The 26,667-nt window shown below is 45.1% G+C and overlaps 1 protein-coding gene across 1 annotated transcript in view; it reads right to left on the minus strand.

Moving 5' to 3' along the window:
- Positions 1-3,210: 3,210 nt before the first annotated feature.
- GPR107 (G protein-coupled receptor 107) overlaps positions 3,211-26,667 on the minus strand; it is a 66,576-nt gene continuing 43,119 nt past the window's right edge. Inside the window, exons 14-17 of the mRNA XM_038744499.1 lie at positions 26,227-26,270; positions 9,132-9,181; positions 4,022-4,105; positions 3,211-3,336 (exon numbers count right to left, since the gene is read on the minus strand). Coding sequence (XP_038600427.1) covers positions 3,211-3,336; positions 4,022-4,105; positions 9,132-9,181; positions 26,227-26,270 — 304 coding nt within the window. The remainder of the gene's footprint in view (positions 3,337-4,021; positions 4,106-9,131; positions 9,182-26,226; positions 26,271-26,667) is intronic.

Raw genomic sequence — 26,667 nt, forward strand, 5'->3', positions numbered from 1 at the left:
AGCTATGACAGTTCTGGGCTGCTTCCTTTTCATAGAAAAGTAGCAATTAGCCTTTTTCATCACCTCTAGGAGAATATGGATTGCACGGTGACTATCTGAGCCAATATTTCAGGCCTGTTGCCTCATCTGACAAAATAAATTGATAGGATTTTTGCAACAGAAGCATTTCCATCTGAAAGGGTACTTCGGAGGAACTACTTTCATCTCTCTAATTCTCACAACCCTGGGGAATTCTACGCTGTACAGACTAAAGTCTTTTTGTACTTCCCTGAAAACAACCACACACATTCGACACCCCAGAGAACAGGTGCAGGCTTCCTGGTTTGGTCGGTGGCTAGATGATCTTTTTATCAGATGATCGGGGTTGGGTATAAGCTTGACACTGTTTGGCACGACTAAATTCAGCACATGCACTGCAGTACAGTGCTGTGCACATGGTAAGACCATGGGCTTGGGAGTCGGGCGTTGTGGGTTCCAATCCCGGCTCTGCCGCTTGTCAGCTGTGCGACCTTGGGCAAGACACGTAACTTCTCTGTGCCTCAGTTACCTCATCTGTAAAATGGGGATGAAGACTGTGAGCTCCACGTGGGACCATCTGATTATCTTGTTATCTACCCCAGTGCTTAGAAAAGTGCTTGGCACATGGTAAGCGCTTAAATACCAACATTATTATTATTACTATTATTACTCAATCAATACCACTGATTGACTGCAAGAGGGGCTCCCTGGAAGCTCTTTGTGGGCAGGGAATGTGTCTGTTCATTGTTACAGTGTACTCTCCAAAGCACTTAGTACAGTGCTTTGCACACAGTAAGTGCTCAACAAATGACTGACTGAATGAACTATACTCCTATACTCCTTTTGGGCTCATAACAAAGCAATTTACAAATATTAAGCATCATGCCGCACTGCACTTATGTACTTATCCTCCACTATTTCCCCAACCCATATCTGATTTTAACGTTTGCCTCCCTCTGTAGACTATAAGTTCCTGTGGGCAGGGATCATATCAACTGACGCTGCTGCACTGAACTTTCCCGAGTCTGGGAGTCAGAAGGACCTGGGTTCTAATCCCGGCTCTGCCACTTGTCTGCTGTACGACCTTAGGCAAGTCACTTCCCTTCTCTGTGCCTCACTTCCCTCGTCTGTCAAATGAGGATTAAGACTGTGAGTTTCATGTGGGACATGGACCGAATTCATGAAATTTCCCCGGGCTTGGGAGTCAGAAGGACCTGGGTTCTAATCTTGGCTCTGCCATTTGTCTGCTGTGTGACCTTAGGCAAGTCACTTTCCTTCTCTGCACCTCACTTCCCTCATCTGTCAAATGAGGATTAAGACCGTGAGCCCCATCTGGGACATGATCCGAGCTCAATAAATACCACTGATGGATGGATTCGTTAGCAATACCTCTTCCTTTTAACAAGAATACAGATGGAAACCCTAGAAGATTAGAAGATGGTCCTGATGTCAAAAAGCACGGGGAATAAAATTCCCGAACCCCAACTTCCGGCTCTCTCCCTAAGGGCCTACTGCTCCTATTTACATTGAGGTGTCCGCTAATTCTGTCATATCATATTCCCCCAAGCGCTTAGTACGGTGCTCTGCACATAGTAAGCGCTCGATAAATACTACTGATTGGCTGAGGCTAAAACTTGAAATCAATCAATCAATCGTATTTATTGAGCGCTTACTGTGTGCAAAGCACTGTACTAAGCGCTTGGGAAGTACAAGTTGGCAACATATAGAGACAGTCCCTACCCAACAGTGGACTCATAGTCTAAAAGGGGGAGACAGAGAACAAAACCAAACATGCTAACAAAATAAAATAGAATAGATATGTACAAGTAAAATAAATAAATAGAGTAATAAATATGTACAAACATATATACATATATACAGGTATATATGAAATGCTATTAGTTTATGAGAGAGAGAGAGAGAGATGAGAATTTCTGCATATCACCACAGAGATGTCTAATTGACATTCCCTAGGCATGGTGGCTTGCAGATGCTAAGCTTATTAAATTGACTCCACTTGTGGAGCCTGAACAGGACTGCCACTTGCTAGGATTTCGCTAATTCTACAAAAACATTTCCTGTTGCTTTCTAATCTTTTCTTCCTCCCTGCCAGTTCAGTTGGTCACCCTGTACGGCATGGAAAAGAGCCTTTGCATGCTGCATGATCCGAATACTCCCAGGTCAGAGGGAGCATAACTCAAGCAGATGGCTACGCTTCCGACTGTAACCCAACGGACTGCTCAAGTCGGAAAATCTTCTTCTGTATCCTGAGTGGAAAAGAGTTTTGATTCTGAGGTAAAATGGAAAGGAAAGGGGTTGGCGCCTTCTGGTTCGTCTCCCAAGCACGCACCAAGATTAAACCGAGACGGAGCATCCTCTCATTTTTCCTGAATGTTCATTTCTGGAAAACAGGAGTAGCACTCAGGTGCGGTTGCTGCCAAAGTAATTAATTATAAAAGTCAACAGCTACAGGATGACAAATGACCATTTTAAGTGGACTGGCAGGTTTACAAAGGGTTCTGATCATCAAATTTCCCGGCTAATTTTGAGGCCCATTCTAGTCAACAGTGGGTGGTGAGGGTGGCTAGGGAGATTGAGGTGTGCATCCCCAACCACAACGGTTATGCCGACTGCATTCTACGGAATTTACTGATTTTTTTTTTTGCAACAAGCTGTTTGTTGGAGGGGGGCTGCTGGCCTAGTTGCTTCGATGATGAACAGCATTACCAATTCCTCTTTTCCTGTCAATGTTTGGCAGGCGTTTCAAACCAAATAAAAGAGTCTAAGACTCGTATGTACATTTCTCTCTGCTAAATAGAGCGGAAATCCACCTCCAGAGCATATATGTGTGGAAAGGAGTATGTCCAATTCACACAGTGCTATTGTTAGCTAGTTAGGAAGGTGTTGGAAGGGAGAAGGAAAGAAGCACCGTGGCCTAATAGATAGAGCGTGGGCTTGGGAGTCAGAAGGACCTGGGTACTAATCCCGGCTCTGCCGCTTGTCTGCTGTGTGATCTTGGGCAAATTGCTTCACTTCTCTCATCTGTAAAATGAAGATTAACACCGTGACCCCTATATGGACATGGACTGTATCCAACCTGATTTGCTCGTATCCATTTTTCCCCCACACTCAGTACAGTGTCTGACTCATAAAAAGCGCTTAACAAATACCATTTAAAAAAACCAAACAGTCTTACACAGCTTCCATTTCCAAGTCATCATCTTCCTGAGACAGCTGCAGATATGGATTATCAGATGCTGGGCGGAATTTATACCCAGTTAGGACAAAGAACACCAGCGTGGCCATTTCATCCAGGAGCTGCATGGTCAAAATACAGAGATTAGAGATATCCTTCTTGGTCACAACAACAAATCTACCCTCACAGGACTCCAGGGTGGTGGTCAAAGAGTAGTCAAGACCTGGGTCTAGGGAGATGAAGTTTCAGGGCACTTGTTCTGACCATTTTCTTTATCTATTCCTTTTAAAAGATTAGTAAAAATCCAAACATCCTGGTGCATATTGAGGTTTGCTCTTTAAAGAAAATAAGCACGTCTAAATTGTTTGGTAGCCCCAACAGTTAAGCTGTTCCTGGTGCTACCTGCAAAACCATTTGGATTTTACCTTTAAAAAAAAAAAGACATGGGTGGAAAACAAGCTAAGCAAATAAGCAAAAAACGGGGAAAAACAACCACCTATTTCACTACCTCTCTTCTGGGGTTTAATTATACAGGGCCAACTGTTTTGTTGGTTTTTTGCCTAGGACATTTCTATTCATAGACTTTTAAAACTGAAAACGAAAATCGATAATGCAATTCCTCATATAATCCAGCAGCTTCCCTGGACCAACATGAGACTAATTATAGATCAGCAGACACTGAAGGTCTCAGCAGTCATTCTCGGTCACCCAGATGCCAATGTGTTCAGAATAGGGATGTATCTCGGCACCCTTACCCTGGGTCACTTGAAATTACTCTGATACACCTTCCCCCTGCCAGCTAAGTACCTGGTACAGCCATTTCCACTGGAACGGGACGGCAAGCTTGAGGAGAATGGCAATGATTCGTGTGAAATAAATGTAACATACGATCTGTGGAGAGAGGGAGAGGAAAATAAGCAAAACACTCAACTCACGGCAAGGATCCCTTTCCAACATTTGCTGTTAAAAGTCACTTCAGAGGACAAGGAATAATCACTTGAAGCTATCTCTTTATGCTTATTAAGTATTTATTAAACATGGGCGAGAAGGTTATGTAATGAATTGATTCTGTAATAGTTACATTTCAAAGGATTTGCTCATCTCCAGGTAACAGACTGTGAGCACGTTGTTGGGTAGCGATTGCCTCTATCTGTTGCCAAATTGTAATTTCCAAGTGCTTAGTACAGTGTTCTGCCCACAGTAAGTGCTCACTAAAAACGACTGAATAATAAAATGGTTGGGGTAACAATACTGTGGCTAAGGGGCCAAAACTCTTGTCTTTTTGCAGTTTTAATTCCGGAATCACCTTATCCCATCCCTTTCAAGATCTGACTGGTCCCTACCCAAGCTCTGAGAAACATTTTCAGCTACTCTTAGTTGTGATACGCGACTAAGCGACAGAAAATGAAGACCTTAAGCTTTTCCTTACAACTGCCTCTAATTCTCCTGACTGGCTTACATGAATGCAAAGCCTGCCAATGAGCTGAATGATTTGATTCTTTCATTCAACATTGATTCAACAATGTTTTTGAGGGCCCACCTGGTGTAGGGCACTGATTTAGGCCCATCAGTGGTATTTACTGGGCACTTACTGTGTGCAAAGCACCGTCGTAAGCACTGGGGAAAGTACGAGTTGGAATAATAATAATAATAATTACTATGTGCAATGCACTGTTCTAAGCGCTGGGGAGGTTACAAGGTGATCAGGTTGTCCCACGGGGGGCTCCCAGTCTTAATCCCCATTTTAGAGATGAGGTAACAGGCACAGAGAAACTAAGTGATTTGCCCAAAGTCACAGAGCTGACAACTGGCGAAGCTGGGATCTGAACCCATGACCTCTGACTCCAAAGCCCGTGTTCTTTCCACTGAGCCACGTTGCCTCGATCCCTGCCCGCAAGGAGCCCCAAGGTCTATGGTGGAAGACAGACATTGAAGTAAATTAGAGATGGAGGAAATTGTAGAGGATTAGGAGATGTAAAGAACTGCGTGGGTTGGGGTGAGTTATCCAAATGCTCGGGGGGGAGTGCAGCCAAGTGGCACAGAGGGGAGGCCGGGGTGGGGAGATGATGGCTTCATCGGGGAAGGCATTTTGAAGCAGATGTGATTTTAGGAGGGTTCTGAAGGTGGGAGGAGTGGTGGACTGTCAGATATGAAAGAGGATGTGGGCAAGGGTCGGCAAGATAGGGATAGAGATCGAGGAACGAGATCTAGATGGGAAGCTCGTCCTCTAGTCTGTAAGCTCGCTGTGGGCGGGGACTGTGTCTGTTGTGTTGTACTCTCCAAGGGTCCACAGTAAGTGCTCAATAAATAAGACTGATTGAGAGAAGGCTGGTGTAAGAGGAGCAGAATAATAATAATGATGATGGCATTTATTAAGCACTTACTATGTGCAAAGCACTGTTCTAAGCACTGAGCACTGTTGTGCAGACTAGGTTATAGGAGGCAAGGCAGGAGGAACAGAGACTCATCCTTTCCTTCTCTACTCATATCTGCAACCTGCATCCCTCCCCTCCCTTCAAATCCCTCCTAACATGTCATGTGTTTAAATAGACACTGCCCAGATATTCCCACCTTCCCGGTCATGGCAACTTATGAGGCAACTTGGCACTCGCCTATTTGTTTATGCATTTATTTGCCTGTGTTTACTATCATATAATAATAATAATAACTTATTAAGTGCTTACTATATGCAAAGCACTGTTCTAAGCGCTGGGGAGGTTACAAGGTGATCGGGTTGTCCCACGGGGGGCTCACGGTCTTAATCCCCATTTTACAGATGAGGTAACTGAGGCCCAGAGAAGTTCAGTGACTTGCCCAAAAGTCACACAGCTGACAATTGGGAGAGCCGGGATTTGAACCCAGGACCTCTGACTCGAGAGCCCGCGCTCTTTCCACTGAGCCACGCTGCTTCTCACATCATTTTTTCCTCTCCTCTTACTAGTTACCCTTTGTCCCCCTGGAGAGGGACAAGTAGAAGCAGCAGCCATGTGGCTCTGGGGCCTGAGAAGAGGTGGACTTCTCCCCCGCTCTACTGCTGGGGCCGAAACCAACTGGCTGCTAATTCGGGCCATAATGGAAGAGGCCGCGGCAGGTCTTGTCACTGCTGAGCCTCTTCTTTCTGGGGTAAAAGGAGAAGGACAGGAAACCCAGGAAACACCGGAGTAAATGATTAGAGAAATTACACCTGTTGCTACCCCAGTCACTATCGTCCACGGGGTCGTGACATTGCTTAGAGCACATGTGGAAGGGGTCCCAATCGCCCTGTTTCTCATCAGCCTTGGCTGCTGCTTTGCTCCTTCCACTCCAGCTATCAGAAGAATTCCTTGGTGTGAGCTCCCTTTTTCCTCTCCTCCTCCTCATCATCACTCGTATTTATTGAGCGCTTACTGTGTGCAGAGCACTGTACTAAGCGCTTGGGAAGTACAAGTTGGCAACATATAGAGACAGTCCCTACACAGCAGATGGGCTCCTCCTCCCCATCCCCCCCGCCTTACCTCCTTCCCCTCCCCACAGAACCTGTATATATGTTTGTACAGATTTATTCCTCTATTTATTTTACTTGTACATATTTACTATTCTATTTATTTTGTTAATGATGCGGATCTAGCTTTACTTCTATTTATTCTGATGACTTGACACCTGTCCACATGTTTTGTTCTGTCTCCCCGCTCTAGACTGTGAGCCCGTTGTTGGGTAGGGACCGTCTCTGTATGTTGCCGACCTGTACTTCCCAAGCGCTTAGTCCAGTGCTCTGCACACAGTAAGCGCTCAATAAATACGATTGAATCAATGAATGAACGGGGGGGGGAGGAGGACAGACATGAGTTTGGGGATGAGGAGGGAAGGGGGACACTTCAGGTTAAACCTTGATACCCACAGACTTACAGTTTCTCAAAAAAAAAAAAAAGTGTTTGAAAACCCTTGATTCGGTTATTCCCCTGCTGGGAAGCAGGTGGCTAAACCAGATGATCTCTTAATGTCTGTCCTGACAGTGGGATTATGTGCTCCATAATGTGTGTATCCTTCCTTAAGTGGCTACAATGAAATGAAAGGTGTTAGAACGACCCAGTGGGAAGTGATCGTGCCTGGCAGTCAGGGGTTCTAGCTCCGGCTGTGACTTGCAGCAAGTCACTTCATTTCTCTCTGCCTCAGTTTCCTCAATGGGAAAACTCATTCCATCGTATTTGAGTGCTTACTGTGTGCAGAGCATTGGACTAAGCGCTTGGGAAGTACAAGTCAGCAACACATAGAGACGGTCCCTACCCAACAACGGGCTCACAGTCTAGAAGGGGGAGACGGACAACGAAACAAAATGTGTGGACAGGTGTCAAGTCGTCAGAATAAATAGAAATAAAGCTAGATGCACATCATTAACAAAATAAATAGAATAGTAAATATGTACAAGTAAAATAAACAAGAGTAATAAATCCGTACAAACATATATACAGGTGCTGGGGGAGGGGAAGGAGGTAGGGTGGGGGGAATGGGGAGGGGGAGAGGAAAAAGGGGGCTCAGTCTGGGAAGGCCTGGAAAATGACAGGAAACAAACTTCTAGACTGTGAGCCCGCTGTTGGGTAGGGACCGTCTCCAGCGCTTAGAACAGTGCTTTGCACGTAGTAAGTACTTAACAAATGCCATCATTATTATTATTATTATATGTTGCTGGCTTGTACTTCCAAGCGCTCTGCTCTGCACATAGTAAGCGCTCAATAAATACAACTGAATGAATGAATGAATGAGGGCAACATATCTAATCTCCCTTCCTCACCTTGGGGGTCCTTTGGGGGACAGGGACTGTGTCCACCCTGATCATCTGGAATCTACCCCAGCACTTAGCCCAGTGCTTGACACACAAGAGCATTTCACAAACACCATCATCAAAATTGAGCTTGTGTAAAAGTGAATTATTAAAATCCACGGAGATCTGTCATTTAGGATTAAATTAAATGTTTGCACATCATAGATCATGCATGATGATTATGATCTTAAATCTGGTATGCCCTTCAAGTACACCAAATTCCTAACAGAGAGACACAAACCAAAGGTCCTAAGTGGCAGCCGTACAAATCATGAAGCGTGTGTGTGTGTGTGGTGTGCGCATAAATAAATTTACAAGTGTGTATATCCATGTACACCCCCCCCACATATAATTTTGAAAGTAAATAAATGCTGGGGGAACTGGAGTGATTTTCATTCTCAGTTGGGTGAGATCAAAGAGAAGACTTCCTAAAGCAGATGGGTCTTGGGCACCGTTCTGGAGATGGGGAGAGAGACCCGTCATGGTGAAGTGGAGGTAAAAAGAGTCAACAGCAGGCCCAGCTCGGTGCTAGAGACATCGAGGCCCCAGTGCTCCTCGCCTCTAATCTCAAATCACCCTCTAAACAAATGTTGCACATGCCCACCAGATCACACTGCAAAGCTTTTACTTGCTCTAGTGGAAGATTGTTTCTCTGCTTGCCTTATCTTTTCTAGGATAAAACTGTTCAGCTGCCCCTTCCATCTTGGCTGTTTACACCTCTACTATTTGCCGAGACGAACGAACCACTTGAAGCTAAGGCCAATTCCAGAGCCACAGATGGTGCGACAGAAAGATGCAAAAAAAAATTTATTTCAGGAATGAACAGACCGGTCTTAGAAAGCCTTTGCCTATTACCTGACAAAGGGTTTGGAACTAAATCTTTTTAGGAAGGATTTACGACCCTGATGACTTCTAGCAAACTCAATTTGCGATGTTAAAATTAAGGGCCTCTCAACCTCTCCAGGATAATCCCCTGCAGTAAATATCCTTTCTGTCCTCACAAGAGGCAGGGAACGCCCTTAGTCAGAATACGAGATACATTTTCTTCAATTAAATCGGGGGAGTATCAACTCCACCTCACACCCAACCCTCATTTCCAGATCCAGGTTGCGTACTCACCAAGACGTAGTAATGTCTGAAGAGTTTCAGTTTTGCTAGGTTAATAGCAGCTAGAGGAAAAAAAAAAATGCGGAAAGCAGCTTACAAACAGATCTCCTCAATCATTTCACCCAGAATCCCAAGCACCGGGCTGATAAACATTGTTCTTTCAAAAATAAAATAAATAATACATCCCAGCTCCCTGGCCCAGGGGATGGTGTCCTGATGATCACTGAAATACATTCCACAAGTGTGATGGGAAAAGGAATCCAAAGGGCCGGTCGGGGGGAGCCTGACCCTGAATCCTGCACTTATGGAATCACAGTTCTTGGGAAGGCAACATCGATCCATTGCCCGGATTACCCTAGGTTTCACTAGGTGGGTCAGGACATCACTTAAGTCCTCCTATATCTTTTGTGGAATTCCATTAGGTTTAGTTCTAAACTTCTCATTCCTCGGGCAAATATCACAAGCCCTTAAACACATCACCAGTTACCTCTCTAGCTAGCTATGCCCTACTAACATCAGTACCCAAAGGCAATTGAGCAAACTTTCTGTTTGCCTCTCCCTCCCTCTCTCGTCCCCCCTTCTTTCTCCCTCCTTCTCTCTCTCCTGCTATAAATTATTAATGACTGCAGTTTAGCAAGCTTTTCATTCATTATAAATCTTACAGCAGGGGGTTACAAATTAATGTTGCTTAATAGCATTCAATTATTAGTTCATTTTAAGCACGTGGCAAATGGTGATGAAGGAATTTCCTCCCCTTTCCCGGCTGATGATTAATGAGGGGCAATCAAGCTGAAGGAGAAATTCCTAAAATCCTTAATTATTCGCCACACTGTTACCAACTAATGGTCTCTACGAGAACTGGCTGAATGTCTGAGGCGCTGGAAGTGAGGTTCAGAATTTTCAGGGAAATCAAATATCCAGAATTTAAGGGGTCAGAAGGCTAATGCCATGATTAAGAAGAGTAAAGAGGGCAATAACTGTATTTTTTTTAAGAGTATATGCCACATGTACAAACAGTCTTACGGTGCAGTGAGCCAGTGAACCTACCTGGAAGTGAGGTTCAGAATTTTCAGGGAAATCAAATTTCCAGAATTTAAGGGGTCAGAAGGCTGATGCCACGATTAAGAAGAGTAAAGAGGGCAATAACTGTATTTTTTTAAGAGTATATGCCACATGTACAAACAGTCTTACAGTGCAGTGAGCCATGCCAGATATCTTGCCTGTATTCCCAGTCTCCTTTTACCCTACTATGGGACCTTAAATCTTATTCCATTTTTGGTAACAATGTAGACACTTCTATACTTCATGAACTTCAAATACTAAGCACTGGGGTTGATACAGCAATCGGGCCGGACACGGTCCCTGTCCCACATGGGGCTCTCAATCTAAGAAGTGGAGAGAGCCAACTCAGCTGAATTGTTGCTCCATAAATACCCCATAGATTGATTGGAGTAGGATTTAATCCCCATTTTACAGAGAGGAACTGAGGCTCAGAGAAGTCAGTGACTTGCCCAAGCTCCCGCACTGGAAACCTGGCCAGAATTAGAACCAGGGTCTCTGACTTCCAGCATTGTGCTCTTTCCACTAGACCAGGCTTCTTTCCTTTTGTTTGAAAGCACCAGAGTTCATTCATTCAGGAGTATTTACTGAGCGCCAGTGTGTGCAGAGCACTGTACTCAGAACTTGGGAGAGTACAACATAACAATAAACAGACACATTCCCTGCCCACAATGAGCGTACACTCTAGAGACGAGCTCAAAGTCTAAAGATGAGCTTAGTTCAGCACCGATTCCAGTCCATTTTAAGCGCTTTCCATTTACCTACAGGATTCAAAGTGCCTAAGGGAATGACCAAGATGATGATGGTATCTGTTAAGCGCTTACTGTGTGCAAAGCACTGTTCTAAGCGCTCGGGAGGGTACAAGGTGATCGGGTTGTCCCACGTGGGGCTCACAATCTTAACCCCCATTTTACAGATGCGGGAACTGAGGCACAGAGAAGTGAAGTGACTTGCCCAAAGTCACACGGCTGACAATTGGCGGAGCGGGGATTTGAACCCATGGCCTCTGACTCCAAAGCCCGGGCTCTTTCCACTGAGCCACGCTGCTTCTCCGTGCCAATGTAATCAGTCTCCCGTGCAACAGTGAAATAACCTGTGATCCTCTAAGGACCGGCTTTACAGGAAGAATTCATCTGGGGATCTCAAAGCGCTTCCCAACCCAGTTACTTTAGCTTCACAACCTTGGAGGGGCAATTATTATTATTCCCATCTTGCTCATGTAAAACTAAAAGGAGATTAAATGACTTCCTCTCATCAGTGGCTGAGACGAGAATAGACGATGAAAGTCTTGCCAACCGATTCAGTGCTTCATATTACTGTCATTAAAATGTCACACTAAAGAAGGCTTTCTTACGACCCTGGGGATGTGCAGCACCTTTCCTGATATTCTCAAAACCCTCTGAAAGTAAGCAGGTCACGAAGCTCTATATGAACACATTACAGGCCAGATTCAGCCTTCAATTAAGATCTATAAAAACAACCGGAGAAGTCATGCTGCCTTAAGGTTTGATCTGTAAAAACCAACAATCAAATTAGGGGAGAAATCAGAGTTTGCTTCTAAAAAAGCTGCATCTGCTTTGTCAGATTTCCTGAGGAAAAAAATAGCAATACCTCGGTTTTTCCCTGCACCAGTCAAGTACCAGGGATAATTTTCAAGTGATTGATGCGCACAATCTTACAGAGCCAAAGGGTCCCGTGACATATTCTCTGCACTTTAGTTATAAACTGCACAAGCTAGACACTGGGAGCTAAAAAGGAACTGGTATGTAGACTGGCACTAAGTTTAGCATGTATTGGTGTGAAAATATTGGAAGTAAAAAAAAGAGTGAAAGGAAAAAGGAAAAGGAGTAAAAAAAAAGGAGTTAATAAAAAAAGTAAATGGTTCAACTAGCTTAACATCCAATCAATCAAATCAGTCAATGGTATTTACTGAGCCCTTACTGTATGCACAGCACTGTACTAAGCACTTGGGAGAGTCCATAAATAGAGTTGATAGGTTCGGTCCTTGCCCTCACGGAGTTTATAATCCAGTAGAGGAGATGGGCTCATGTCGGTTCTCCCTGTCTAGACTGTAAACTGGTTATGGGCAGGGAATGTGTCTGCTAAATCTGCTGTATTGACTCTCCCAAGCGCATAGTACAATGCTGTACACATAGTAAGCGCTCGGTAAATACCAGTGATTGACTGGTCAAGTGCTACAGTGATATACTGGGCCATCCGAAGCCCTAGATACACCCACAAGGGCATTTCTGAAAAAGGTCCCCGTCCATGAAGAGTCCAAATTGTAGAGGCAGATCATGAAAGTGTTAACTCATTGAAGGGAGAGGAATACTAAGTCATTCATTTATTCATTCATTCAAGTGTATTTATTGAGTGCTTACTATGTGCAGAGCACTGTACTACGCACTTGGGAAGTGCAAGTCGGCAACATCTAGAAACGGTCCCTACCCAACAACGGGCTCACAGTCTAGAAGGGGGAGATAGATAACAAAACAAAACAAACAAAACAAAACTACGTGTCTTTTAACACCTAATTATCCTGCCTGGGAAATTTAACCACGGTTATTCAATGAGTCCACGAAATAGTGGATCAGCTCTGGAATCCTGACTTCCAAACGGTAATTTTTCCTAAATTGCAAGCGTTGCCTGATCGACTGATTTTAAAAAGCACCCGAGTGGTTTAGCAACAACAACCGCCTTGTTATTCCTCTCTCAAATCCCAATAAGCAATTCATTCAGTTGGATTTGTTGAACGCTTACTGTGTGCAAAGCCCTGTCCTAAGAGCTTGTGAGAGTACAATATAACAATAAAGACACATTCCCTGCCCACAACAAGCTTGGCAAATGTTCATTTAACCTAAACAAGCATAAATGGGAAATGTATTTTCATAATTAGAATGAAGGCCCATGGACGCATAGGGCAGAGATAGCTCACCTTGGTTTGTGTATTTTGTTAACCAAGGGATCTATCACACTTACTGAGCGCTTTCTGTGTGCAGAGCACTGTAATAATATTAATAATTATGGTATTTGTTAAGCACTTACTATGTTCTAAGCGCTGGGGGAGATACAAGGTTATCAGGTTGTCCCATGGGGGGCTCACCGTCTTCATCCCCATTTTACAGATGCGATAACTGTGGCACAGAGAAGTTAAGTCACTTGCCCAAAGTCACACAGCTGACAAGTGGTGGAGCCGGGATTAGAACCCATGACTTCGGACTCCCAAGCCCGGACTCTTGCAACTAAGCCACGCTGCTTCTCTACTCAGCGCTTGCTCACTGTGGGCAGGGAATATGTCTTCCAACTCTTTTATAGCGTTCTCTCCCAAGTGCTTAGTACAGTGCTCTGCACACAGTAAACGCTCAAATGCAACTGATTGATTGACCAGAGTTAGTAAACATGTTCCCTGCCCACAACAAACTTACAATCAAGACGTTTATGCCCAGTTACGCCACTTTTGCCAACCGTGCTTAAAAGGGTCAATACTTTCTCTGATCTCAGCTTATCAGTGAGAGCTGATTAATACGTATTTATTACTCTATTTATTTATTTATTTATTTGTACATATTTATTCTATTTTGTTAATATGTTTGGTTTTGTCGTCTGTCTCCCCCTTCTTGACTGTGAGCCCATTGTTGGGTAGGGACCGTCCCTAGATGTTGCCAACTTGGGCTTCCCAAGCGCTTAGTACAGTGCTCTGCGCACAGTAAGCGCTCAATAAATACGATTGAATGAACGAATGAAGACCTCACCTCCTCCAGGAGGCGTTCCCAGACTTAACCCCCTTCTTCCTCTGCCCCTCCTCTGGCACCTGTATATACGTTTGTATGCATTTATTACTCTATTTATTTATTTTATTTGTACATATTTATTCTATTTATTTTAATTTGTTAATATGTTTGGTTTTGTTGTCTGTCTTCCCCTTCTAGACTGCGAGTCCATTGTTGGGTAGGGACTGTCTCTGTATGTTGCCAACTTGGACTTCCCAAGCGCTTAGTACAGTGCTCTGCACACAGTAAGCGCTCAATAAATACGATTGAATGAATGAATGAATAAGAAATTCACCTCTACCTGAGGTCGATTCCCGGCATTCCCCGCTGCCCTCCTAAGTCGAAAAGCCTGACATTTCCTCCCTGTGGAAATGCCGACAAAGCCGCGGGTTCCGCCTTCTTCCCCAGTTGGGGATGGCAGCCCTGCCTCTCTTTTCTGACGTCAAACGGCTGGCAGAGTGACTGAGAAACGAAGGGATTCACCAACTCGGGGAAATCGGTTGCAACACGACCGCGGCTCAAACCGCCAAGTTACCAATGTCCGGGAATTGCCAACCAGTTATTTTAAGGAGTTAATACCGCATGATTCATGTGGTGCTCAGACTCAAAGGCAGTTACAGCCAAAGAGCAAAAAAAAAAAAAAAAAAAAAAATCCACATTCCTTTTTGTTGTTGTTGTTGCTAATGGCATTTGGAAAGGGCTTGGGAGAGTACAATGCGGCAGAATTGGTAGACATGTTCTCTGCCCACAAGGATCTTATAATCTAGAGGGGGAGACAGACATTAAAATAAATATATAACAGGTATGTATGTAAATCCTGGGAGGCTGAGGGTGACACAATTATCAAGTGCTTAAAAGTTACAGGCCCAAGTCCATAGGTGAAGGAGTAGAGGAAAAGAGGGCTTCATCAGGGAAGGCCTCTCGGAGGAGAAGGGATTTTGATAAAGCTTTGAAGGTGGGGAGAGTGGCACGCTATGGGTCAAACACCGTTCTAGGCGCTGGGGTCGATATGTACTAATTAGGTTGGAGGCAGTCCCTGTCCCGCATGGGATGCACAGTCTAAATCGGAGAACAGGTGCTAAATCCTTATTTTACAGTGGAGGAAACTGAAGCACAGAGAAGTTACGGGATTTGCCCAAGGTCACACAGCAACTGGCAGAGCTGGGATTAGAACCCTGATCCCCAGACTCCCAGGCCGTGGGATTCTTTCTACTTGCTTCCCTGTGTCCTCAGCCCCGCCAGGATTTCTGTATCTATCAGTCATATATTTATTTTAATGTCTATCTCCCCTTCTAGACTGAAAGCTCCTTGTGGGCAGAGAAGGTGTCTACCAACTCTGCTGCACTGTACTCTCCCAAGCGTTTAGAACAGTGCTCTCCATCCAGTAAGCACTCAATAAATACCACGATGGATGGACGGACTGACCTCGCTCCAGTGTCAGGGAAGGGGAGCATGACGTAGATATGGTCCAGCACAGGTCTGCAGGACTTTTTGCTGATCAAACCTGGCATTTGGTACATTTTGTGAGGACCGAAACCATAGATCAGCATCTGTGGCCAGGGGAACAATTTCCCCCTTCACAATAAAATGAGTCAGCTTTGCCCGGAGAGCAGGCTCTCCTGGAAATCAGCGGCTCTTGAGTTCTAATCCTGGTTCCACTACTGACTTAGTTATAATAATAATAGTAAGAATAAGAATAATGGTATTTGTTAAGCGCTTACTATGTGCAAAGCACTGTTCTAAGCGCTGGATGTGACCATGGGCGTGTTCCAGTCACTCTAGCCTCCCTCCAACCTACTTTACAGGGGTCTGTAATAAGGAGCAGAGGAAGAGTGCAATGGAATGAATAATCCTATGGGTTCCGGGGAAGACAAAACTAAAACACATGGAAAATACCTTCTATCCTCACCGCAAACAAAACGGAATCACTCCCGCTGTGCCTGAGATTCTGGTCAGTTTCAACTTTTAAAAACTGCTGGGAGAAGGTGTTCTTTGAAGAATGCATCACGCCAAATGAAGTCAGCATACGATCATCTAAAGAGTTTTCTACTTCTATCGAATATTTCCACTGTCAGTTCTGTGGAAGAGGTTCCGGGGAAGACAAAACTAAAACACATGGAAAATACCTTCTATCCTCACCGCAAACAAAACGGAATCACTCCCGCTGTGCCTGAGATTCTGGTCAGTTTCAACGTTTAAAAATTGCTGGGAGAGGGTGTTCTTTGAAGAATGCATTACGCCAAATGAAGTCGGCATAAGATCATCTAAAGAGTTTTCTACTTCTAGCCAATATTTCCATTGTCAGTTCTGTGGAAGAGGTTCTCCATTTCATTCCTCTCCTTCGGTAAACTTTTCTTCCTCCCTCTTCGGAGGAAGGTTCATCTTATTGGGCTATCATCATTTTATACCTTAATTTTTTGGTCGGTTTTTCTCTGTATTTCCAGCAAAACTGAAGCTGGCACCTTACGATATTCTGGACCTAATCCAAGACCCCATTTAGAGCTCCGTAAGCCTCTCTCTCTCTTTCCCCCTTGCTTTCTCGGAGTGTCCACCACACATTTCAAATTCAGCAGCATACTAGGAGATGGAAAAAAGGTCAGACTTCCCACTGCTCCGTGGCAGCCCAGATGGCAGCAGACAAAACCTTCTTGATGAGTAAATCTGACCTTCTCTGATTATTTATGTAATGGGGTGAGAGGAGGGAGTTTTAACAGCTACTTAGGACAAAAGTACATCAACTGAAGACAAACATACACTAGCAAGAGTGCAAATCGTACGCATCTGGGCACTCATCTTGGTTTTCAAGGTCCAAATAAGAAATTATCCTACAACAGCAAACAATGCTATTTTGCCACTCAAGTTGCAGTCTTATTGTCTCAGGCCGTCGAGTCATCTCCCGTCCTAGCGACTCCATGGGCACATCTCTCCCAGATGACCCCACTCTCCATCTGCGATCATTCTGGCGGTGTATCCATAGAGTTTTCTTGGACAAAATACGCAAGTGCTTTACCACTGCCTTCTTCCACGCAACTTGAGCTCTGCCCTCGACTCTCTCCCATGTCTCTGCTGCCCGACACGGGTGACTTTTGACTCGGAGCAGATTGCCTGCCACTTGCTAGGAATGGGATGAATATATCTCTGCTTGCCACCCTCTAGCCACTGCCCACCCTAGTAATGGGATGAATACATCTCTGCTTGCCTCTCCCTCCCGTAGCCGAGACTGGTAGAGGACTGACTTGCCCAGGGTCGCAGAGCAGTCTTATCAGACTTCTGAAAAGCTGAGAGTAGACCGCGCTCTGCCCTTGATTTCAATTTGAGATTTCACTTTAGCTGCCACACACTTCGGTGCCTTTTTATTGCCACCGGAAGGATGAGGAGACATGATGTAATTCTCTCCGATCGGTTCAGGGGCAAACCGTGTTTTGGGAACAAAACCGAGCACCCGATTTGAGGAAGCAGCGTGGTTCAGTGGAAAGAGCCCGGGCTTTGGAGTCAGAGGTCATGGGTTCAAACCCCGGCTCCGCCACTTGTCAGCTGTGTGACTTTGGGAGGTCACTTCTCTGTGCCTCAGTTACCTCATCTGGAAAATGGGGATTAAGACTGTGAGCCCCATGTGGGACAACCTGATCACCCTATATCCCCCACCACCAGCACTCAGAACAGTGCTTGGCACATAGTAAGCGCTTAATAAATGCCATAAGAAAAAAAAAAGACGTGGGTTGGCGGTGTGGCCTGTGCACTGTTTTAAATGCCACATTGTTTTAAAAGGCACCAACCTGGGAGGCAGAAGGACCTGGGTTCTAATCCCGGCTCTGCCACTTGTCTGCTGTGTGACCTTGGGCAAGGCACTTCCCTTTTCTGGGCCTCTGGTCTCATCTGGGAAATGGAGATTAAAACTGTGAGCACCATGTGGGACACAGTCTCAAAGGTCACCAATGATCTTATCTTGACAAATCCAACGGCCTCTACTCCATCCTAATTCTCCCGGACCCTCTCAGTTGCCTTTGACACTGTCCACCACCCCCTTCACCTGGAAACATTATCCAACCCCAGCTTCAGTGACACTGTCCTCTCCTGGTTCTCCTCTTCTCTCTCTAGCCTCTCATTCCTAGTCTCCTTCGCGGGTTCCTCTGCCTCCCATCCCCTAACTGTGACGGTCCCTCGAGGTTCAGTTCTGGGTCCCCTTCCGTTCTCCATTTGCATCCAATTCTTTGGAAAACTCACTCGTTCCCAGCTCCCGCTACCACTTCTATGTGGATGCTACCCAAATCTACATCTGCAGTCCTGATCTCTCTATCTCCCCCTCTGCAGTCTCACATTTCCTCTTACCTTCAAGACATCTCTACTTATATGTCCTCCCATTACCTCAAGCACACTATGTTCAAAAGAAAGCTCCTTATCTTCCCACCCAAGCCCTATCCTCCTCCTGACTTTCCCATCACTATAGACAGGACCACCATCCTGCCTGTCTCCCAAGTCCGTAACCTTGGCGTTACCCTTGACTCCACTCTGTCATTCAACCCACATATTCTATCCATCACTAAGTCCTGTCGGTCTCACCTTCACAACATCGCTAAAATCCTCCCTTTCCTCTCAATCCAAACTGTTACCACGCTAATACAATCACTCATCCTATCAGCCTCCTTGCTTACTTCCCAGCCTCCTGTCTCTCCTCATTCCAGTCCATATTTCACTCTGCTGCCCGGATCATTTTTCATCTCCTCCAAGAGAACTTCTCTAAGCCCCCCTTTCCTCTTCTCCCACTCCCTTCTGCATCGCCCTGACTTGCCCCCTTTGTTCTTCGCCCCCGTTCCCAGGCCTACAAAACTTATGTCCATATCTGTAACTTATTGATTTATATTAATGTCTGTCTCCCCACCTCTACACTGTAAGCTTGTTGTGGGTAGGGAATTAGTCTGTTTATTGTTGTATTGTACCCTCCCAAGCGCTTAGTACAGTGCTCTGCACACAGTAAGAGCTCAATAAATACGACAATGAATGAATGAATGGCCCAGAACTAAACTGTTCTGGATTTGCAGGTCCAGAGGGGTCTGGTGCCTCCCTTCAAAGCCCTACTGAGAGATGACCTCCTCCAAGAGGCCTTCCCAAACTGAGCCCCCTTTTTCCTCTCCTCCTTCCCCTCCCCACAGCACCTGTATATATGTATGTACAGATTTATCACACTTGTACATACTTACTGTTCTATTTATTTTGTTAATGATGTGCATTTAGCCTTAATTCTATTTATTCTGACGACTTGACACCTGTCCACGTTTTGCTTTATTGTCCGTCTCCCCCTTCAAGACTGTGAGCCCGCTGTTGGGTTGGGACCGACTCTATATGTCGCCAACTTGTACTTCCCAAGCGCTTAGTACAGTGCTCTGCACACAGTAAGCACTCAATAAATACGACTGAATGAATGAATGAATGAATGAATGAATGGTGACTGCTGCCATGCAGGACACCGGCAGGTCTGGAACTTGCCGAGTGGCCACATCTCCCAAACCTCGTCCAATGGCCCGAGGAGAGACGCAACCCCAGGAGGGCCAGTTCAACCAGGGCCAAGTGCTGCTGGGACCTAAACGTAAGTGCCAGGGGAGGCTGGTGAGGTCTTTGTCTTACTCTGCTGTCCCTGTCTCCCTCTTGTCCTTATTCTTCTCCTTAGATAAGGAACGTGGCCTACAGGACAGAACACGGGCCCGGGAGTCGGAAAGACCTGGGTTCTAATCCCAGGTCTGCCACTTGTCTCCTGCGTGACCTTGGTCATGTCACTGAACTTCTCTGTGCCTGAGTTCCCTCATCTGTAAAATGGGGATTTTGACTTTGAGCCCCATGTGGGACATGGACTATGTCCAACCGGATTAGCTTGCATCTATCCCCGCACTTAGAACACTGCCAGACACATAGTAAGTGCTTAATAATAATAATAATAATAATAATGGCATTTATTAAGCACTATGTGCAAAGCATTGTTCAAAGCGCTGGGGAGGATACAAGGTGATCAGGTTGCCCCAAGTGGGGCTCACAGTCTTAATCCCCATTTTACAGATGAGGTAACAGGCACAGAGAAGTAAAGTGACTTGCCCAAAGTCACACAGCTGACAAGTGGCGGAGCCGGGATTAGAACCCATGACCTCTGACTCCCAAGCCCGGACTCCTTCCACTGAGCCACGCTGCTTCTCTAACAAATACTATCGTTATCATTACCCTCCCTTTCCCTCCTAACCCTCTTCACATTTTGCTTCTCTTGTATTTCTTCTCTCCGTTTTTTTCCCTTAACCATTCTCATTCATTCATTCAATCGTATTTATTGAGCGCTCACTGTGTGCAGAGCAGTGTACTAAGCGCTTAGGAAGTACAAGTTGGCAACATATAGAGACGGCCCCTACCCAACAGCGGGCTCACAGTCTTCTCCTTCTCCTGAGCTCCCATTTTTTAAGGGTTCCACTTCCTTCCATCTAGTTTTCTAGTCCCCTTAAATAATAAGGCCTCCAATCCTCAACCAGCTTCACGGCAGCGCGTGAGGAACGCTGCCTGTGAGTCTGTGGTCATGGTGTATTTTCTTCCCTACAAACGCTGACTCTGGCATGCTGCAGTGCTTTAGGAAGACAGCTAACCATTCGTGACCAGACTGCACCAAGTTTCACAGCACGCCTCTTACACTGGAGAAGAGGAAAGACATTAAAACTCGGATTGTTTTCCTTTGGCCTTTTTAACTTGGGAGAGGGGGAATCTGCTTGGGGATCACTGTTGAAGATCTCAAGATCTCAAATCACTATTTATTTGAGATCTTAAGATCCCAAATCACTATGAGAAGCAGCGTGGCTCAGTGGAAAGAGCTTTGGAGTCAGAGGTCGTGGGTTCAAATCCCAGCTCCGCCACTTGTCAGCTGTGTGACTTTGGGCAAAGTCACTTCTCTGGGCCTCAGTTACCTCATCTGGAAAATGGGGATTAAGATTGTGAGCCCCACATGGGACAACCTGATCACTTTGTATCCTCCCCAGCACTTAAAACAGTGCTTTGCACATAGTAAGTGCTTAATACCAAAATTATTATTATTATTATTAAATCACAAAATGGCCACTGAGTTTGTACAATCAGATTTGTTTTCTGGCCCTCAAGTCCCTGCCCTTCAATTAGCAAAGCCTTTAGATAATAATAATAATAATATTTGTTATCTGCTTATTATGTCCCAAGCACTGAACTAAGCACTGGGGAGATATAATGAGGTCCCACATGGGGCTTACAGTCTAAGTAAGAGTAACTGGTATTGAATCGTTATTTTGCAGATGAGGGAAATGAGGCACAGAGAAGTTAAGTGACTTGCCCATGGTTACACAGCAGTTCAGTGAAGGATCCGGGATTAGAACCCAAGTTCTCTGACTCCCGGGACCGTGCCCTTTCCACTAGGCCAAGCAGCTTCTTTAAAAAATATGGGGACAGGTGATAGAAACCATTTCTCTATTTCAAACTCTATGCATTTTTCCTTTAAGCCCAAACTACCCTCCCATCTCTTCTCGGTAAGACTCTCGTCCTTGGACTTTTAAGCTTGTTTAATGATAATAATAATAATAATAATGGTATTTGTTAAGTGCTATGTGCAAAGCACTGTTAATAATAATAATAATAATGGCATTTATTAAGTGCTTACTATGTGTCAAGCACTGTTCTAAGCGCTGGGGTAGATACAAGGTGATCAGGTTGTCCCACGTGGGGCTCACAGTCTTAATCCCCATTTTACAGATGAGGGAACTGAGGCACAGAGAAGTTAAGTGACTTGCCCAAAGTCACACAGCTGACAATTGGTGGAGCCGGGGTTTGAACCCAAGACCTCTGACTCCAAAGCCCGGGCTCTTTCCACTGAGCCACGAGGCACAGAGAAGTTAAGTGACTTGCGTTCGTCTAACTCTTGAACCCTCAGATCCCCCAAAATCAGGAATCCGGAAGCTAATTTATTCCCGTTTGGAAAATGGTGGAGGTATTACAAATGACGAAAGGCAGGGAGATCTCGGTCAAATGCAGGGTAGGGAGTCTTAAAAATGTCAGCGCAAGTGGAAATGCACGCCCCTGGGCCCCACAGGGATACCTGCACTACCCAGGGTAAAAGCCCAAACCACTTTGAGTCATCCAAAGAAAAGGAGCCAGGAGTAGGTCAGCAAAGGCCCTAGAGCAGAGCTGCGAATTAAAATGTTAAAAAAAAAAAATCCTAACTTCCCACGGGGCTCTCGCCTCACCGAGGGGAAGGGACAAGGGACAAACTGAATTTGCCCTAGCTTCGTTCTTTTCAGGGTGCAGCCCTCAGAGGCACCCCAAAACACCCAGAAACGGTCCTCTTCGCATTGCAGCAGCAGAAGGGAAACGTGAAACTGGCCTGGGGGACCACAGGATTGGCTGGCAAATAAAAATTCATTAGACACCGGCCCCATCTGCCCGTGGACGATATGGGTTAGGACGAAAAGCCGCGACCTGAATGCGAACAAAAACCTCTTGCCTCTCTCCCCCAAGCATCTTCTCGCTGAGATCACTTATAGGAACGAAACTGAAATAAAGCACACTTGCCGGGTGTGTGACCACTGAATCTAATGGGCATCAAAAATAGCTGAGAGCCTCTGGACCGTTCATTTGTAATTGACGCAGCACTGATGGTGGCAAAAAATAAAATAGGGTCAGGGAGGCTTTTCTTCTGAATTTCTATTCTGGGTTACACAGCGATCATGACCAGGGAAGGCTCAAGGGCTTATTACCTAATGTAAGCTTTTCACTGTGCAGAGAATAGTACATAATGATTATGTGTTGAGCAACTGTGAGGTCCGCAGCAATCTCCAGAACATTGCAACAGTTGGGGGGAAAAAAAACAAAATCTCGGGGTTATCTGTAACTGCTTTAAGGTTTGTGAACTTCATCTACCAGCTAAGACTTTCAAAATGTATCCTAAGAGGATCCTAATCTTTTCAACTCCAGAAAGGACAGCCATGGTTGACGGGTGGCAGAGAAACTGCTTTTTTCAATTTATAGAGCTTAGTCCCAATTCAGTCCTGTGAGATTATGAAACCGGAGAGGAGAAGGAGGGAGAGAGAGAAAAGAAAAGGGCAGGGGGGAGAGGAGAGAGGGGAAGAAAAATAGGACACACGAGAAGATTCAAGTTATAAAGTACTCTTCCTCTTTCGGATGAAGTGACAAAATGGGAAGCGAGCTCAGAGGTAATAAGAGCCAGTAAATTCTGTCCAGCAGTACCCAGTTGGACCAGGGCTGGATCTGTCTGTGCAGAATTCAATCAACTCTCCTTCCAGATCATGCCTCTCGGCAGTGAGTCGACACGACCGAGGATCTCACGGCCACCAGACGGTAACCCAACGAGAGCAGCCAAAACTAGAGTCATTTGTGGAATGTGCCATAAGGATAGGAGTCACGATTGATACCTCCTTCCACGTTTATCGTTTTAGTTCATCACCGGGAAACGCATAAAAGACACCCAAACGCACCACAGAAAGGAGATGCAGCATTTCTCCTCAAAATGCAGCACTTCCATTTACTGCGATGATAAAGGTGGTTCCCCCGCCGGGTCCTCTTACGTAGTGAACTGCAATCAGGAAACGGAGTCACTGCCCAGTGTCATACGACGACTCGGTGGCACAGCAAGGACAGGGATGCAACACGTTGAGGCGAAACTGGAGAAACCACAGCCTGGTCCTGGTAGATTACCAGTTTCCTCTAGAATGGGACTGGCCTCCAGACTACTTCCAAGACGATAGCTGGTAGCCATGGAAAGAGCAGAGGTGTCTCTTCTTCGAAGGTATATTTAATTCTATTTGGTTACATTTTGTCACTTCATCCAAAAGAGGAAGAGTACTTTATGGCTTGAATCTTCTCGTGTGTCCTATTTCCTCATTACTGTGCAATACTCCCCAGGGTTTCATTCGGAAGGTGATTGAAGCGGGGAGAAGTAGAGTTATTCTTGATACTTGGAGGTCAAGATACTGGGATTGGGAAGGGGGAGCAGCATGGACTAGGGGACTGAGCACGGGCCTGGGAATCAGACGAACTTGGGATCTGACTTCAGCTCTGCCACTGGTCTGCTGGGTGACCTTGCAAGTCACTTCTTACCTTTTCTGGGCCTCAGTTTCCTGATCTGAAAAATGGAGATTAAGACTGGGAGCCCCATATGGGGCAGGGATTGGGCCCAACCTGATTACTTTGTACCTAACCCGGTGCTTAGAAGAGTGCCTGGCACATAGTGAGTGCTTAGCAAATCCCACTGAAACAAAAAATAAAATTTGAAACTCTTCCCAAATATTCAGGATGGGAGGAAATACAATCGTGGGGAAATTTCAGGTTTTCATTTGCTAAAATTATGAGTCAAAAGTTCACTTCTGTCAAGATCTCGTAGGCTATGGTGAAAATAAAGATGCCCTTTCCTAATGGAACTCAAAAAAACAAGGTGGTTGAAAACCTCTGCTAATGGAGATGGAAGCTTTAAAAAATTTCATTCAGTCGTATTTACTGAGCGCTTACTGCGTGCACAGCACTGTCCTGAGTGCTTGGAAAGTACAATACAGCAACAGATAGAGACAACCCCTACTCACAGTCTAGATGGGGGGGAGACAGACAACAAAACAAATAGACAGACATCAACAGCATGCCTATAAAAATTTGTCATGCTAGTCTGAAGTGTCTTTTCTATCTCGGTAGTTAGATCAAATTCTGACACTGCTGAACGGGCCCCAAGCTGTCATCTTGTGGAAAAACCCATCGGCTACCAGGAACCCTCTGCAGCACTGCCTAAGGCCTCGACTAAATGAAGGCCATTTTCTTAGTGCGTCCCTTCGCTGTAGATAATAATAATAGTAATAATAATTTTGGTATTTTTTAAGCGCTTACTATGTGCAAAGCACTGTTCTCTGCTGTAGCAATTTTGATCTCCGTGATAGTACTATCACTGTTCTATTAGTTCTATTATTCTATTCTATGTTCAATTATGTTCTATTATATTCTATTATTCTAATAGTGATAGTTCTATTAAGCTCACTGGCATTATTGTTTACCGCTCACAAGTGGACACAGGCTGTTCCCATTAACCATGCCGAGGACTGCTAGTCCCAACGACAGGAAGAGTCCCAACGACCATTTCCAAAAAGTGTCTTTTCCACACGGTGCCTTGGGGGATGGAAGTTAGATAGGAATGCTCTCCTCAAATGAGGAATTAGAGAAAGATGAGCAAGCGGAAGGAGAGAACGGAACAGAGCTGGGAAAACTCCGGAATGCAGAAGTGGCATTCAAATCACCTGACCGCAGGTCAGGAAACAGGAGGAAAAAAAAAAATCGGAGTGTGATCCTTAACTGGAGGGGAAAGTTGTGATTTTTCATTAATAGGGTCATGTCCACTTTAGTTACTGGTTAAACTAGCGGTGATGCAGAGGAGCAGAAAGGGCTGTTTTAGACCTATCCACTAGAAACTTAAGTCAAAATCAATTAATCAATCATCTTTATTGAGCGCTTACTGTGTGCACAGCTTGGGAGAGAACAATATAATGGAGTCACACAGACAAACAGACACATTCCCTGCCCGCATGGAGTTTACAATCTAAAGAGGGAGACCGACATTAACATAAATAAATAAATTGTGAATATTTACTTAAGTGCTGTGGGGCTGATGGGGGGGGTGAATAAATCAAGCTACTGTGCCTTGGTGACACAAAAAAGGGTCACTCCTGTCTGAGTGTCCCATGCAAATCAAGATTTAATGCTCTGCATTCATTCATTCAATCATATCTATTGAGCACTTACTGTGTGAAGAGCACTGTAGTAAGCACTTGGGAAGTACAAGTTAGCTACATATAATTCATTCATTCAATGCTGTTGGGTAGGGACCGTCCCTCCGTGTTGCCAACTTGTATTTCCCAAACGCTCAGTACAGTGCTCTGCACACAGTAAGTGCTCAATAAATACGACTGAATGAATGAATTCAATAATTCAATAATTCATTCAATGGAATGAGGGCAAAAGTCACACTTGAGAGTGGAAATTAAATGAATCATCTTGCCTAGACCCCCACATAGGACTTGCTCCTGGAATATTTACCATCAATTTCTTCCCAGGCCAACAAGCTCTGGGCTGGACTCCACAGCGGTCACTGCAAGAGCAACTCCAGGAGGGCACTGTTTGGGAACAAACAGTTGCTTCCCCCACTATTCAATAACGAAAAATATTTTTTAAAAAAAACCAACAAAAACCCTAACTGAAGAGCAATAACACCACCCCTTAAAATTAAAGCGACTTACCTTTCCCATCTGTTGCTGAGGCCTCTTGTAAGTGTCTTATTGACCTAAAAATAAACATTTTTTTTTTTTTGAGTATGATCTGGCTAACAAATTCACATTCTTCTCTCTATAAACTGGATCCGGAGTCTCAGAGCAGAGAGGAATGGTTTTATTGGGTAATGATGCCCTCTGGTGCTTGGTTAGAAAAGCCAGCTGGATAGAGAGGCTTCAAGCTTCAGAAAGGGGATGGCAATAATAATAATAATAATGGTATTCGTTAAGCGCTTACTATGTGCAAAGCACTGTTCTAAAGCGCTGGGGAGGTTACAAGGTGATCAGGTTGTCCCACGGGGGGCTCGCAGCGTGGCTCAGTGGAAAGAACACGGGCTTCGGAGTCAGAGGTCATGGGTTCAAATCCCGGCTCTGCCACTCCCCCTCTTAGACAGTTGTGTAGGGGCTGTC

The sequence above is a fragment of the Tachyglossus aculeatus genome, chromosome 4, assembly GCF_015852505.1.
Source record: "Tachyglossus aculeatus isolate mTacAcu1 chromosome 4, mTacAcu1.pri, whole genome shotgun sequence".
In the NCBI taxonomy this organism is placed as follows: Eukaryota; Metazoa; Chordata; class Mammalia; order Monotremata; family Tachyglossidae; genus Tachyglossus; species Tachyglossus aculeatus.